Genomic DNA, 16,326 nt, shown 5'->3' on the forward strand with positions numbered 1-16,326 from the left:
GCTCTGTGAATAATGTAGTCTGAAGTGGACAGGCAAGCTCTTAGAATCTGTACTGTGTGTCTCCCTGTATCCCTTGGCCATATCTGGCTGTGGTGATTATTCAAAACTCAACTGAGGATCAGAGCCCCAGTCTGACCTGCTGCATTATGGGAAGAAGTCAGAAATTGGATGGAGCCACGTCTTCCAGGATGGCATCCTGTCTTCATTCTCTGGAGGGGGAAGGGAAAGCTGACAAGGGGCAAGTGAGCAGGTGTGGGTGGCTAACTGCAGCTATTTTTCCAGGAGACACAGAAGCACTTCTCTGCTTCTCTCTGCCCAGGGTGCTCTCCCATTATCACCATTTGCATCTCCTTTACCCTGGGCTATTCTGTCCCCTCTTCTGTATAACACACCTACCCTCTCAACACTGCTCACACTCTAGCAGGCTGGCAGCTAGAGAGTCTTTTCAACCTGGAGGCCCAGGGCTTCTGCTGGGCTGCACATCTGGCCTCAGGTGGCACCTGTCCCTGATTCTGCCCAGCCTAGTGCCAGCCTAGCTGGTATGTGGGTTTGCAGGTAATGAAGATACATCATTGGTGTTTTTATCTTGACTTTTCATTCCCTTCCTCTCATCTTTGGATGGAGTCTTGCTTCCGGTTCAGCTCAGTTTCAGGGCAGCAGGTGCTGTGTGCATCCCGATGCTCTACCTGTCACCTCTGTGAGTACCCTGCCACATTAGAGAATCACAGGGAGTGGGGAGAGAGAAAACTCAGTTCTTTCTTAACACAGAGCAACAAATGCAAAGGACACCTGTGATTTTTCAGCGGATTAACTAAGTAATCGATGCTGGATAAGGTTAAACTAGCAAAAACCTCTAGCAGACCCATAATTCCTTGAGGGCAGGACTGCGTCTTACTTTGTGCCAAGTTTTCTGCTAAGCATCTTAAATACACAATCACATTTAATCCTCACAGCAAACCCCCCAGGTGGGTTTTACAGCTGAGGAACCTGAAGTTCAGAGCCTAACTTGCTCCTGGTCACACAGAAGCAAGGGTGAGATTTGAACCATGTTCTCCTGATTGCAGAGCCTGAGCCCTTCACAGCTACACTGTACCATCACCCCAGGGCCTGGAAACAGCCCTTGAGTGTTTGAGGATGTATGGATGTGGAGGGGAAGGTTCTGAGGGAAGGTAGTTTCGAGGTCAGGAGGATGGGAAGGATGCTGAGGAGAAATGGGTGCAGGTTGTGGGCGAGCGCAGCCATGTGTGAGGGTGATGCTGACGAGCCAAAGTGAACTGCTCCGTGAGAAGCAGCCAGGCTTTGGCTGTAGATGTGGTTTCCAGAGTCAAACAACTGATGGAAACTGAGAGGGTGGGGATGGAGTCCTGTGGGCTGATCACACTGGCCAGCTTCCTCTGTGGGAGTTGGTATTTTGAGAGTTTCCATGGTGGTTATGCACTCATCAGGTGCCAGTTACATGTGAGGCAAGAGACTGGGGCGATCATGGGGTAGATTAACAGGTGATAATCCTGTCCTGCTTGCTTAGTTTCTCCTAGGTACTATCTGTCTGCCAGTTGCTCTGCTGGTCACTGATAATTGCATCCAGGGTAACTCTGAAGTTTTCATTAAGGCATCTGAATGGCTCTGCGTCCAGTGGGGAGTGTCCTTGCTGACCCACGGGTGAGCCGCTGGGCCTGGAGGCAGGTGTTTGGACGCAGAGTCAGGCCGGCGTGAGAGCCCGGGGATGGTTGCTGGGTTGCTGTGTGTACACGAGCTGTATGAAATCTGAGGGCTTTTCCTGGAGCCTCTGCCCTCTTGGGATTCTTTCCTCCGGAGCCCAAATCAGTATGGTGAGTCGCCGAGGGGCTGTTGTGACTGGTGTGAGGAAAGATACAGCTTTTAAATGTCTCGGAGCAGAAGGTCTATGAGCTTGTGACCTGTGACTGTGGGGCCTGAGGAATCTTCCTCCTTTCAGAGGAGATAGGAAAGCTTCCCTCAGGGATGCATAACCGAAAATCGAAAATCGAATGTGGGCCTTCAGGTGGGAGAAGGGAGGCGGGAGGCAGGATGCAGATGCTTTGAGCTGGTGAAAAGAGATGTCAGGCAGTGGCCTGCGACCCCCTCATACCACTGTGGGCAGCCCGTGCCACCTCCGAAAGATAGTCCTGGTGTCAGATATTCTCTGTTTTCAGACCGTGTGTCTAGATTTTTGATTCAGATAATATAGTTCAAAATCATCACCAGGAAAATGAGGCTGTGCCTTAGCTAAGACTAGCGGTAGAAGAGGAGAGGGATTGGTAAATCCATGGTTTTTTCATTTGAGGCCCTGAGACATTTTTTTGGCCAGATGACATGAAGTACTTTCTTCTCCATCCTTTGCACACCCTCTAACTGGGTGGAGACTCCGGTTGTTCTACTCTGATTTCTAGATAAGATAAAGAAATAAGGTGATTAGGCACGCCATGGTGGCAGATCTGGGTTATGGCCTGGAACTCAGGCCTCTGCCCCAAAGTCTCGACCAATTTCTAACTGTCACCTCTCTGGAGCCTCTTCATTCTTTTTAAGGTCTCTCCATGTCAGTGCAACCCTAGGGTAATGGCTTTCCCAGCCTGGCGCCTCTCACCTCCAGTCTGACCACAGAGATGTTTAGTCTTGCTGCTTCTGGGTAGAAGTTTAGTCAGGAAATGAGGGGGTAGAGTGAGGGGACTACAAAAACAGTCAACAACCCATTTGGTTTTTCCCCTTTTTTTTGCAACGATGGAAAAAGAATTTGCCTAGGGGCCCAGTTTGGGGAAGGATGGGCCACCCTTGCACTGTTTGCCCCAGCAATTAGGAAAATACAGAAAGACAGTGGATGTTTAGTTTAGTGACACACTTTTGAGTCTCTCCAAGGGTCTTCCAGCTTGTTGTCTTAAAAGAAATTTTTACATTGCAAAAGTCAGTGGTTATTGTGTGTGTAATAAAATAGCTGGTTAATATAAAAGTGTTGGGGGGCTGGCCTTGTGGCTGAGTGGTTAAAGTTCTGTGGGCGCTCCACTTCTGTGGCTGGGGTTCACAGGTTCGGGCCCCAGGCGTGGACCTACTCCACTCATCAGCCATGCTGTGGAGGTATCCCACATACAAAGTCGAGGAGGATTGGCAGAGACGTTAGCTCAGGCCTAATCTTGCTCAAGCCAAAAAAAAAAAAAAGAGGAAGATTGACAACGGATGTTAGCTCAGGGTGAATCCTTCTCACCAAAACAAAACAAAACAAATCTGTTAATAGCAAGGTTGGTGTATTATCTTCCAGACGTTTTTCTTATTCAGATTTTCTTTTTAATTGAGAGACTTTTCTTTTTCACCGGCTCTTCTGTACCTTGTACCTGTAGAAGGTAAGGGAGAACATAGGTGGGTAGGTTGAGGACAGGTAAGTCTGTGAAATAAGGAAAAAGAAAAAGGAATTTCCAAAGCTCTGTTTCTGGAGGAGCCATCAGGATGAGATATTTCTCCAAAGCGGGGTAGGAACCCTCCTGTCAAAGCGGATGCCAGTTAGCCTTGTCCTTGTCTTCTCCATGACCCAGGCTCGTACATTACTGCCAGTCTGAACTCTCAGAGCAATCGGCCTTGATCTAGCACGCATTTGTTTTCTGGCTGGGTCATTACACTCTGCAGCTTTTTCTGACCTTTTTGTTGATTGTCAGGGTTGTATGGAGTGGCAGTAATAAAGGTTACTCTGAACAGGGTGGAGCTTCTCCTGAGAACAGTTTGCCCTGAGCTTGGGTGATAACGTGTGTTTTCTCTATCTGTGTCGATGGTGAACCACATGTTCCTGACATGTGAAGAGATCACTTTTTTTTTTTTTGATTTTATTTTTTTCCTTTTTCTCCTCAAAGCTCCCCGGTACATAGTTGTATATTCTTCCTTGTGGGTCCTTCTAATTGTGGCATGTGGGACACTGCCTCAGCGTGGTTTGATGAGCAGTGCCATGTCCACGCCCAGGATTCGAACCAACGAAACACTGGGCCGCCTGCAGCAGAGCACAGGAACTTAACCACTCGGCCACGGGGCCAGCCCCAAGATCTCACTTTTTTTAAAAAAAGACCCCAGCGAAGAGGATTGCATCACCTCTCTTGGTTACTTCTCTGTTTTCAAGCCATACTATTCAGAAAGTTCTACCTAAGATCTAACTGAAATCCCTCAGGGTACAATTCAAACTCATTTTCTCTTGTTTTGTCCTCAGTGAAGATGAGAGGATATCTGGCCATTGTCCTGTGAGACTATTCCTTCAGAGACTATTAATAGTAGCTTGGGCTGTTTTTTCTAGATTCTGAGGGAAGTCCTGATTTTGTACACCAATTTCTTGTACCTCACTCGTTCTCCAGTGGGGGCAGTGGAGACGTACAGACTTATTGGAGGAACTGGCAGCCCCATGTTGAGAAGCAGAACTAGTCTTAGAAGTGAGCAGAGTAGAAAGAAGCCCGGCCATTCAGAAAGTTCTTAGGAACACTGAACGACTCCTCTCTCTCTGAAGTGCCTTCACTATGCTTGGATTGCTTCCCAAAATGCCTCTATCAGTGGACATGCCTTTTGTTTAGCAGTCAGAGAGAGTAGGCTTGAAAATGTAGATAACTCGGGAGAGGTAATTCTCACAATTCAACACACATTTATTGGCACTTACAGGGAATCAGGTGCTGTGCTGTCTGCTTGGGATGCAAAGATGGATACAGATGGCCCCTCCATTGAGGAGCTCACAGCCTGTGTGGCAGATCAACATGTAAAAAGATAATTTCAGTAGAATACGGAATTCAAACTAAAGCATAAAAAAAAAAAAAATAGGTCTGAGGAAAAGATCTGCCGGGAGGGAGAGGAAAGGAGGGTCCTAGGGTTTCACCACCATATCGCCTTTCTTCTCTCACACTGAGCTGCCCCTTGTTAGTACCTACAGTTCTGGTTCTGCATCTTGCTCAGAGAATCTAGTCTTCATGGTGGCTAGGATTTGTGTGCTCATTTCACCTTTGAGCACGTGGAGAAGGCCAAGGCCATGTGCTGGTCAGTGGCAGAGAGGGCTCTAGAGGTCTCCTGCAAATCCACTAAGTGTTCAGCCCATCGCATGTCCTGGGGAGCCCATGTCTGCCCAGGATGGAGCCATTTCTTCATCAGTGAAGGCAGGCCTCGTCTGCTCCTGGAGACAGGGTGGTGGTTTTTCCTAGGAGGCCTGCCCTCGCACCAGGCCAGTGGATGGTCTGAGGCCGCCTGGGCTGGAGGCCCTGGTTTTGTTCATTTTCTCGCTGTGTGGCCTGGGCGGGTTACTCAGTCTCTCTGGGCCTCAGTGTCTTTCTCATTTGTAAAACAGAGAGTATACATTTCTTCTTTATCTCGTAAGACAAAATTAAGTAGTTGTGTCTGAAGAATTATGCTGATATTATTACTTAATAGAAGTGAGGTTTTTTTTCGTGATTTTGAGGCCTCTGAGTCTGCTCCTTGGCTCGTGTAAACTGGAGCAGTGGTTTGTTGTTTCCTTGATTATTTATGAGATATCACTTTTCTGATCTACTGATAGGTGCTAAAAATGAATTTTTATAATTTGTAGGCTGCTCTTATCTGTTTCTTCAAAGTTGGTCTGCTTAAGGTTTTGGTTCCAGGTTGCTGCTTTCTCCTCCCCTCCTCCCTTTCCCTCTTTCTCCTCCCCTCCTTCTAAATCTACATTCTCTCCTTGGGCTGTTTCATCTCCTCTCTTGGCTTTGATTTTTCCTATATGATGATGACTCTCACATTCAGATCTCAGACCTCATCTTTTTTCTGAGCATACCTCCAGCAGGCTAATGGGCATTTCCATTGGGATGTTCTTCAAAACTCAGCTTGTCCATCCATAATTGAACTCATCATCTTTCCCTTATAACCAGTTCCTCTCGGTCTGTTCCTTGCATTGGGGATTGGTATTCCAGTTTCCCAAGGCTTCCCTCCCTCGGGAGAGAATGTTCTTCAAGTCTGTCTTCTCATCTCCACCACCGTTGCCCGTCTCTAGGCCATCAGCATCTCTCATGGATATTATTGACTAGACTAGCTGGTCTCCCTGACTACACTGCCGCCCCTTCCCTTTGGTTCTTTCACTCTGCAGCCAGCGTGGTCTTCCTGACATGACTTCTGCTGCCCCTCCTGCTTCATTTACCGCTGCTGGTACCCTGCCTCCAGCCAGAGTAACCTTGCAGGGCCTTGAATGGGGTGTTTTCTTTTATTTCCGGCTCTTGGTAGACATTGTTCCTTCAGACAGGGTTCCTCTTTTGTAACACTGACCCGCTTTGCCTTCTTTGCTTCTGTCCTTCTTTTCCTTTGGGTGTTAGCTTAGTTATCCATTCCCACAGGAAGTGTTTTCTGACTCCAGGGGTGTTTATTACATCTACTGCCTAAATTGAGTACTTGGTCACATTGTATCCTTTCCTGGGTCATAAGCTGTGAGGGCAGAGTTTATTTCATTGAGTATCTGCTAAGCTTTTTGCATGGAACACAGTAGTTCAGTAAACATGTATTTAGGGAATGAATAAATAAATAAATGGACTATAAGGAAATTTGATTTTCATGGAATTCTATTGTAAATCATTTTGCAAAGCAAGAAGTCCTCTTGAAGCTGAATAATTACTCCCTGCTATGCCATTTTTTATGCAAATCTGGACTATTATGTATTGGCTTGTTTGTCTGCATTCAGCCTGTTGGTTTATTTTGTGTTTTTTCCTTTGTGCTATCTGTGTCTTCTGTCAGACTGTAAGTGCCAGGAGACCAGAGCCTGCTTTTCTTCTGAGGGTGGTCTCTATTCAGGGAGTGGAATTGGGCATAGTTAGGTGGAGAGTGGGTGCCCTTTCCGAGAAAGAGGCTCCAGAGAGCACCAGCACATTGGGAGCCATATTTTGGTGGATGGTTGACCTGGGGCCCGGATACAGTCTGCAAGAAGCCTTTTCCCACCAAAGACCTGCACCAGCTTTGAAGGGTGTTTTTATTTTGGGAGCTGTGGTTGCCGTGGTAACGCAGTACATTTTCCTAGTCCTCTGATTCCAGGTCAGGGCAACAGTTGTTCCTCTTGCAGGAGCGAAGGATTTTGGAATAGCTGCATCCTTCCTGCTACTCCTTTTTCTCCCCAAATTAATCCAACAAATATTTATTGAGCACATATTATGTGCCAGGTACTGTTCTAGACACCGGAAATGATAGTGAACAAAATAGTTTCTGTGCTAGTAGAGATCCATCCTAGAGAGGGCAGAGAGACAGGAAGCAAATTAGCAAAGCAACATGGACCCCTGTTGATTTAAAAGCAAGTTGTTGGGCCCATCCCTGAAAGGGAATTAGTTTGTTTTCTAAAATTTGGAAATCAGGAGTTTTAAAAGTAATGTCTTCTGCCTCCCTTGGAAGAGAGATAAGAATGGGGGAGGGGCTGGGGGCTGAAGGCGGGAGGCTGACTCCCCTCCCATTGATGGTAGACTTATTTGAATTGAGTGTGGGCATTTTGGAATACTGAGGCATCTGTTGCTCAGACATCTTCCAAGTTAAGCTGAGTCTCTCTCTGCAGCTGTCAGGTGCGAGAGCAGTTGTTCTCCTGGTGTTTTGCCTCTTTCCTCCTCTGAGCTGTAGGGGAAGCCAAAAGCAATAGGCCGTCCATAGAAATGGCTCTTCTCTATGCAGCGTAATAACAGCCTTCAAGGCAGCCGTCAATGCCATTTATTGAGCCACTGTAGAGAGTGGAGCCTTGAACTGGGAGTCGGGACACCGGTGGTTGGTGGGGAAGGTACAGAGGAAAGAGGGGACACCTGCCTTTGGGAGCTTCCAGTCAGAGCGGCCGAGATTGGTGCCCACCTGGACACAAATGAAAACAATGCTGGCAATAGCAATTTATCATCTCTTAATTTGAGCAGCATTTTATCCTTTTTAAAGTGATTTACCAGGTTATGGGCTCCTGGAACGCAGGCACAGAATATAATTCTTTATATTCGCCCCAGCACATACTACAGTGCCTGGCACACACTGAGCCTTCCAGTAACATGCTTATGGTGTGACGATCCATTACTTCATTTGTTCCTGCATCCATGGGGCACATGTAATGAGTATGTCCACTTGGCAATTAAGGAAATTGAAACTCTGAAACGTGCCCACATCCATGCAACTAAGTAATGATGGAAACTTGACTCAAAAAGAGGTAGTGTCATGTCACTTTTAATTCAGGCCTTTTTCTATATTGTGCAATACTCGTATGTGTCTGACATTATCCTGAGGTTTGTGTATACGTGCTGATAATATGGGTCATTAAAATCCACAGGAAATGGAAACTGAAGACCAAGTGTTATAGGCAGCTGTTTTAGCATGCCTCCATTCTTTAAAGCAGCAGTCCCTGGGAAAAGCTTTGAATGGATTTTTACCTCCTCTTGATCCCCTTCCCATTTGGAGGGACAAATTAAACCTTCAGGCTGCCACCGTGAGGAGAGTCCAAATTCTGCATATACTGACAGCCTGGCTGCTTTGTGCTGGCTGCTGAGCTTTGGCTGGCCTCTACTCTTGACAGATTTACTCTAGTTTATTTATTGTCTGTCTGTCCGTTTGTTCATCAACTGATTTTTTACTGATCATCTATTAGGCAGTCGATGTGAATCATACAAATAAATGTAAAATTTACAAACCTGCAAGTACATTCAAGACGAGGACAGCAGGTTAGGTAGGTAATCCTGGCAGTGGGCCAGTTCTTGTTGTGAAGGACGTCCCCTCCAGTAGAAGGCCTTCCTTGGGAAGTGGTGTTAGATGGACATTTTGTTTTAGGAAAGCAGAAGCATGGGTTAACCAAGCCTTTTACTTCTCTTCTCTCTTTCTGCTGGACATGGGACCATTGAACTTCCCTTTGGTTTCTCTGGAAGAGGATGGGCAGGGGAAACTCAAGTTCTGTGTTGTTTCTCACAAGCACCGTTGATGCAGAGGACTCAAAAGTGATGCATTTTGGGGTCATTATCTGTGCATTTTTCTGACCTTATCCCTCATAGCCATGGAGAATCTAGAGCCGTAGAGCATCTGCCTTCAGTTCCCTACTAGGTTAATGCCCCTTTGGGTGACAGGTGCTGTTGGGAAATAATTAGATTTCACTGTCTCAATCAGCTCAGTAGTATCCTCAGAGGGTTAGTATGAAATGGTTGGCACTATTCAGATAACTCCAAACACACTAGTCCAGGTTAGGTCAAGAGGTACTGGAGAATGAATGAATGAATAAATAAATAGACCTTTAAAAATAAATATATTGTATATTTAATATATATAAATGTTACATATGCATCTATGTGTGTGAGTATATATGTATCTATTTTTTACCCCTGGATGCCCCCTAGCACAGGTGAAGTGCTCTTTGGCCATGGGATGGTGACTCAGCTCAGATCAGCAAGAAATTTTAATATGCCTACTGAAATTTGCATATTGCATATTGACTTGTCTTGGTGTCAGCAGTTGGGTTAGATCCATCCACCCCTGGGAGACTTGGCCTACCTTATGCTAGGTGAGGACCAGGTAAGCCCGGCTGGAGCCGAGTGATGGCACGTCCAGAGTCACAGGTGGTTACTGATTGTGAATTTGAGAGTGACTGGGGAGAGCTGAGAAATAGAATGTGCTTCTACCACTGCCAAAGCTGTTCATCTTTGCAAAATACTGTCAATAACCACCCAGGCCAACACTTCCTAACCGGTATAGATGACTTCTCAGTGTCTGCGTTTGATTTTTATTCTAGTCGCAATTTCCAGCCTGCTTTCATGGAGTAAAATTCCAGCCTGGAGCAAGTTTTCTTCCCTCAGGCTGCTTTGCATCATCTGTTTCCTCCTACATAAATAGGGCATCATGATAATACCTGCCTTGTAGGTTGGTTTGAAGATGGAATAATACAGGTAAGGCATCTCTCAAAGTGCCTGATGCACAGTAGGTGCTCGCTTTCTGATTATTTCCTTATCTCTCTCCCCTTTAAATTTAGGGGAAAGAGGTGTTTTCATGTTGGTGTCATTTTGGCCCAGCTTATCTGATCTGAACGGCAGGCTCTGGGTCTTGCGGTTGTTCGTCATTGCAGCACCTTTGCTGAGTCATCTGGGTTTGGCAGACCTGGAAAAAATGGTGGTCCGGAGGGTGGTTAGGGCTGTGTGTGATCGGCTAAGGCAGCCTGTATTGTCTCTTAGTATTTCCTGGTGCACTTCTGGAACCTGATCCCCTTCTTGTGTGTAAGGGAGGGGGACAAGTAACCAGCCGTGGGGGTGTTGTTATGAGTATCTCGCCTGGGGCTGAATTTTCTGTGATATGGCTTCATGAATCTTTGATTGGGCAGTGCTGCCATCAGGCTGTGGAGGACTCGAAATGAGTGGAGGGCAGGATTGTCTTCTGAGTTTGAGATGAGTGACATTCTTTGATGTGAGGTGTAATTAGGAGAGAAGAGGCTCTTGGTGCTAGGGAGAAGATGCAGAATGAGAACTTTTAGAAAAATGAGAAGAACTTATGAAAAAGAGCCAAGGTAAGATTTAAAGACAGTCTTTAAGAGGGATAGGGGGCATTTGTGAGGTTAGGATTGGTTTTGTGTGTACTCTGTAATGCTTTTTTCCACCTTTTATGAGACTGTATTTGTGGAACAACGTACGTGTCATTCTTATATTTTGAGAAATACTTTATAACTTGTTATATCTGAATATTTTATGAGCACTTAGTCTTATATTAGTGAGAGTATTGTGATCCGCTTTATCCCTCTCAACAGGAACGATACATATTATTTGAATACGTGCTGTGTAAGAGCCATGTTTAATATTTAGGAATGTAGGGAGGCAAATGTTTAAGTCTGTTTTTGTCTCTGCAGGTAAGAGATATAGAATGAAAGGAAAAATATTTCATTAAACAATAATCTGTGTTTCCCTATGACGAGCTAGAGACTCATTAGGATGAACTAAAATCAAAACAGGATTCACGAGAGTCTTCCTCCCTTCCGAATTAAAAATACACGAGGGACCCTTCTGATTATATCCATTCACATTCCATCAGTCGTTCATTCCCTCAGCATTTGTTCTGGCAACTGCTGCACGGGGCACTCAACACAGCCCAGCTGGAAAAGCCGTAGACGCTGGAGTGACCTGCATGGCTTCAGGTCCAAGGCTCTGCCACTTAATATCGATGTGACCTTAACTATATTTTAACTTTTTCAAAACTTGCCCCCCAATTTACTGTCTTCATAGTACTTTTTACTTTAGAAATTAGCGTATTCTTTTGCCTCTCTGCTGATGATCTGTCTCCCATTTCTGCACCCCTACTGCTAAATCGTGTGAATTTGAGGTCGTTAAGAGCAGGGACCTTGTCCACTACTGTGTCTCTAGTGGTTAGAGCAGAGCTGGTACCTAGAAGACACTCAAAAACAGCACGCGATGCACAGATTTTGTGGAATGAACAGCTGGCAGCAGTTATCCTTGTTAGGAGCGATATACCAGAGAGCTAAGAAAAAAATGTAAGATGCTTTCTCTCCCCTCTGGGAGTTTCTGTACTTGTACCTGAAGGGCAGCATGGTGTTGTGGCAGAACTCTGCTCTGAGAGTCAGCCGCCCTGAGTTTTATTCTTTGCAGTGCTATTAAATCCCTCTGCGGCTTTCCACATGTCTCTTCCTTGGCCTTTGGTTTCCTGGTCTGAAAGGGAAAGAATTAGACTCGGTTATCTTTCAGACCCCTTCCTGCTGTAAGGGTTGGCCCATGATTTTGTTACGAGAATTACAGACTGTGATAAAATGGTAAGCTGGAAACAGAATAACAGTAAAAGGAAGCAGGGATCAAAAAGTACACACAGGAAGTGAGACAGGAAGTGACATTTCTGTGTCTCTGTGCCTGTGAATTGCCTTTCCGAAGGTGTCTGAACCACAGTTGTTTTCAGGTTGCTGTTCTCAGGTTGCCATTCTCCTCTCCCCACTGACCAGCCAGTGCCACCTCGCCCTCCTGGTTCAGTGCACACAGCTCCCTTCTCTGCCACTCACTTAGCTTTCAACCTGATTTTCCTGGAAGATTTCCTCACTTTATTAAACCTTACTTAGCTTTATTGCACTTCGAAGGTCAGTAGGGGCCTTTGTGATCGTAGCACCCTCAGTTCATTTTACAGATAAGCAAATGGAGGTTCAGAATGGCAGTGCTGCTTTCTCGGTGTTCTGCAGAGTCAGTGGCAGAGCCAGAGCTGGACAGAGCCCAGCTCCAGATCTATTGCTGCACTGTACTCGTGCTCTATTTTCCATATATTTTTATTTTTAATAAGTGAGTGTTACGTTATGCATGATGCCAAGATGAGTCTACGTGGATGCTATGTAGACCCAGCTAGAGTTCCCTGACGTCTTTTCATAACGCACTTCTGCAGCCCTTCTGCTCTCACTCCAGGTGCAAGGCCCACTGAAGGTTGGCTCTAGGCTTATCTGACCATTCATTGACGAAGGTGGTAATAATTCACTAGTCAGCAGGTATTTGTTTTGCACAGTGCTAAAGTGGTGGGGATGCCAAAGAAGCAGCTAGGACTGTCCCCAGGGGCTGGCAAGCAGAAGAAGAAGGACATCCTAGATTTCTCCCTCACCTTCTCCTGTCACCTGCAGTCAGGCACCTCCTAAATCTCTCCATCCTCATTCCGCTCCGTTAGCTTGAGCCTTCATCCTCTGCTCTCTTGAGAGGGCTTCCTTATAGGCCTCCCACTTACCACCTCTACTTTCTTCTAGTAGACAGATCACTCCCCTGTTCAGAATTCTTCAGTGCCTCCTCATCACCTACAGGATGAAATTTAATCTCATTTCTGGGACACACAGGCCCCTTGTGTTGTACTCTCTGCTTGCTTGTCCACCTTTGTCTCTTGCCGTTCCCACCTCAGCCTTCTTCTCCAGCAGCATGACTGAGCATGCGCCTCTTTTCATGCTTCTGTGTCTTGGCATGTGTCAGTCCCTCTGCTTGGAATATAGTCTGCCTAGGAAAATTGTACTCATCTTTAAATGTCCACACAAATGCTTGCTACTCTGTGTAGCTCTATCTATAGTCTCATGCAGCCCCAGGTGTTCTTTCTCTACTGTACTTTGTATATACACTTCCCTCATCCCACCCTCCATGAAGCAATTATCTTATTGTATGTAATCTCATTATTCAATGGAATGTCTCTTCCTTCACTAGAGAGTAGACTCCTCAAGGACGGAATGTCTCTTTCTCTCTCTCTTTTTAAACCTGTGTTCGCTCAGATGGAGCCTGGTACATAGGAGGTCCTCTAGACATACTTGTTAAATGAGAGATGTGATTTCATTAAGCACTACTGAAATTAAGCCAAGGGTGGATTTTTTTTTTTTTTCCCCAAGAGGGAAGAGTCATTTCAAATGCTGTAGAAATGTCAGAAAGAATTGGGACAGGAGAAAAACAACAAAAAAGAATTGGGATAGGAGAAAAGTCCATTAGGCAGTCATTGGTGACCTTTGATGAGAGAACATTGTGTTTCAGGCAGTAGAGATGGAAGTGTGATTGCAGAGGGGGAAGAAGTCAATAGAGAGGAAATAGATGCAGCTGGTGGAGATCACCAGTTAGAGGAGGGTGTAATGAAAGGAAAGCGGAAAAGGCAGGTAACTTCAACACGTGAAGAAGTATGATGAAACCAAAAAGAGTTTTGAGCTCATTTGGATGAATATTTACCCTCTTGGGGCAACTGGGAACTACAAATACCAATTTATCTCATCAAAATGAGACTCTCTCAGCTGAGCTGAGGAATGGAGCCTGCCCACTGCAAGGTCACTCGTTCCCTTCTCACTAAAATCGCCCCGAGAGAAAAATGGACGTAAGGAAGAGTTTGAGGCATATTGCTTTTTGATCTAAAGGATGAAGAGTATGCTGGATAAAGAAAGAGTGAAAGGCTAGGGTTTTTCCCTGTTCGTCGTAACCCCACACCCATTTACTGCTGAAATGTAGTGAGCAGAAAAGACAGTGAACAGGAACATTTTGAGTGACAAGAACATGTCGGGTGTGTTTCGCTAGGTGGGATACTTCTAAGTGTCAGCTCTGCAGGGGGACAGTTACCGAATGGAAGTGGAGGTTCTCCTGGGACTAGCTGTCTGTGCTCCTGTAATTCTCCCCGAATGCTGAGTCAGATCTCCTCAGCCAGGGATGGGTGGGAATAATCGCCTTAGTGCTCTTAGCCCAGCAGAGTTACAGAGAGGACTCAGACGACACACCTGTGAGCTCTAGGCCTCACCAAGGCAGTTGTCTCCTCGCTGTGAGCTTGGAAAAGCATTTATAGGATGTTGTTGTAAGGGGCGCTGTGGGATCAGAAAGAACGCGCCATGGCTGAGTTATAGTTACAATGATCAATCCTGAGTTAGGGCAGATTGGGGAATTTAGTTACAGAAAATGGGACACTTGTATTCTTGTTATAAAGAAAGTAAGGAGAACAAGATGGAGTTTGAATAAAAAAGAGAAGAGTATTATTTTCCTCTTGTACTGACTTTTAAGTGAAATAGTGTGTGAAAAATATATAGTAGGCACTCAGTCTATGCTGCTTTCCCCTTCCTCTATGATACAAACTGTCAGTTACCCTTGAATGAATTTTGAGTGAGTGAATTACCCACTTTGGGGATCATCAAAATCTTTTTTTATGCTCTTATCTATGTGAATGGTCCCAGAGCTGAACTTGAAGCGGGTTAGTTGCATATAGAACAGGAATGTGATGGCAGTGTGTTTCGTTAACATTCTCTAACTAAAAATAAACAGTATGCGGATTATCCAACTTCTGTTTTCTTGTGTTCAATACGGTCATGGGTTGCATAACGACATTTTGATCAATGATGGACTGACTGCATATACAATGGTGATCCCATAAGATTAGTACCATATAGCCTAGGTGTGTAGTAGCCTATACCATCTAGGTTTGTGTAATTATACTCTATGATGTTCACACAATGATGGAATCACCAAGTGACACAATTCTCAGAACATATTCCCTTCGTTAAGTGATGTGTGACTTATCTGAATTATCCTGTACCCATTGCATTCTTACTAATGAAAAGTGACCATGAGTTGTGTATACCTTATCAGAAAGTCATCAAGGTACTTGGCAGAGAAGATATGGCATTTAATCCTGTATGGAAAATGGCCTTGTGCGAACAGATCAGGCCATTATACCCAGATGTCCTGACTCTAGGTCCAGTCAATGCTGTTATTTCTTCCCAGGCCCCTGAGGGGCTCTCTGTGAGTTGGTAAATGACCTAAGTTCTTGGTTAGGACTGTGTTTATTTCTTTTAATTGGAAAAAAACCCAAGATAACAGTTTCACCATAAACCAGTTTTTCCTGGGGCTAAGGGCAAATGAAGTTGGATGGGGGGTGGGAATAGGAGTGGGGCAGGGAAGGGGGCGGCAGGGAAGCGGAAAGGACTCTCTGGAGAACAGCACAGCCTGCAGTCTGTCCTTGAGCCCCATGGTCGCTCCATGAGATCTAGCAGTTTGTCTCTGATAGCGTTTGCATAAATACCCGCTTCCCCCATGTGTCCTTTGTCCTTTAGGACTCAAGAATTTGTCCTTCTTTCCAGATGCATCAGCCTCTCCTCGCCCGGGTGCCTCTTGAGTCCTTGGCCCTCTGGAGCAGAACGCAAGGCTTTCTGTATCTTCCCTGCTTGGTTACCTTCAGGACTCACACACTTTCGGCTTAAGGGGGTTGACTTCTCTTAACTAGAGGGAAGCAGAGAAGTGGTGACAAAATTAACTACCAGTTGGGAAGCCATAGTCATAAAACATCTTAAAAACGTATTTATTCTTGAGTTGGGTCCTCAATCAGGAGTAAAATAGACTCTTGCCACTTTGTCTTGGGCTTCCAAAATGTTCCTGTAGGAGTTCACCAGTTGTTTCGAGGGAATCAGCTCTCCCAGTCTACTCCAGGTTGGCTCCTAAATCAAGCTACTAGTACTTCAGCTGGCAGTAGAATCGAGTTGGCACTGACACTAGAACAGTTTCTTAAACGTATTTCTGTGAAGAGGCCCTCAGGGCACCAGCATTTCTGCCCTGCTGCTGGCCTATGCCTCCTGAGTCCTGCCTTCATGCGGAAATGGGATGACGCTGGCCTCTCTGGTCCTCAGAGACTCCCACTTGGGCTCAGGCCAACCCTTCACTGGCTCCTTAGAAGACTCTCTAGGCTTGGCTCTCGCTCTAGGAAGTCCTTCCCTCTCCCTGGGCTCATGCTCTGTCTTATTTGGCTTGCCTATGGCTTTTTCACCAGCCGGTTCTTGAGACAGGTCTACAGTGAGACATAAGTTGTTTTTTTCAGGTGTGGTCAAAACTTGTTTATTTCTGTGGTTTCACTTTTAGACTTGTGACCTTGTGGCCAGTGCTGTTATGTAGGAAACTG

General features: G+C 45.6%; 1 protein-coding gene across 29 annotated transcripts in view; it reads left to right on the forward strand.

The window, feature by feature from the left end:
• Positions 1-16,326, forward strand: part of GRAMD1B (GRAM domain containing 1B) — a 227,563-nt gene that overhangs the window by 71,116 nt on the left and 140,121 nt on the right. The window contains exon 1 of one of the 29 annotated variants that reach the window (XM_070273858.1): positions 1,524-1,829. The exons of 26 other annotated variants lie outside the window; for them this stretch is intronic. Coding sequence is in view for 1 of the 3 variants with exons in the window: in XM_070273834.1 (XP_070129935.1) it covers positions 10,422-10,468 (47 nt within the window). In the remaining 2 variants the exon portion in view is untranslated. Of the gene's footprint in view, positions 1-1,523; positions 1,830-9,269; positions 10,469-16,326 lie in introns of those variants that run through there. 2 more of the 29 variants (XM_023645046.2, XM_070273834.1) reach the window with 2 other exon arrangements.

Source organism: Equus caballus, chromosome 7 (assembly GCF_041296265.1).
Source record: "Equus caballus isolate H_3958 breed thoroughbred chromosome 7, TB-T2T, whole genome shotgun sequence".
Taxonomy (NCBI): Eukaryota; Metazoa; Chordata; class Mammalia; order Perissodactyla; family Equidae; genus Equus; species Equus caballus.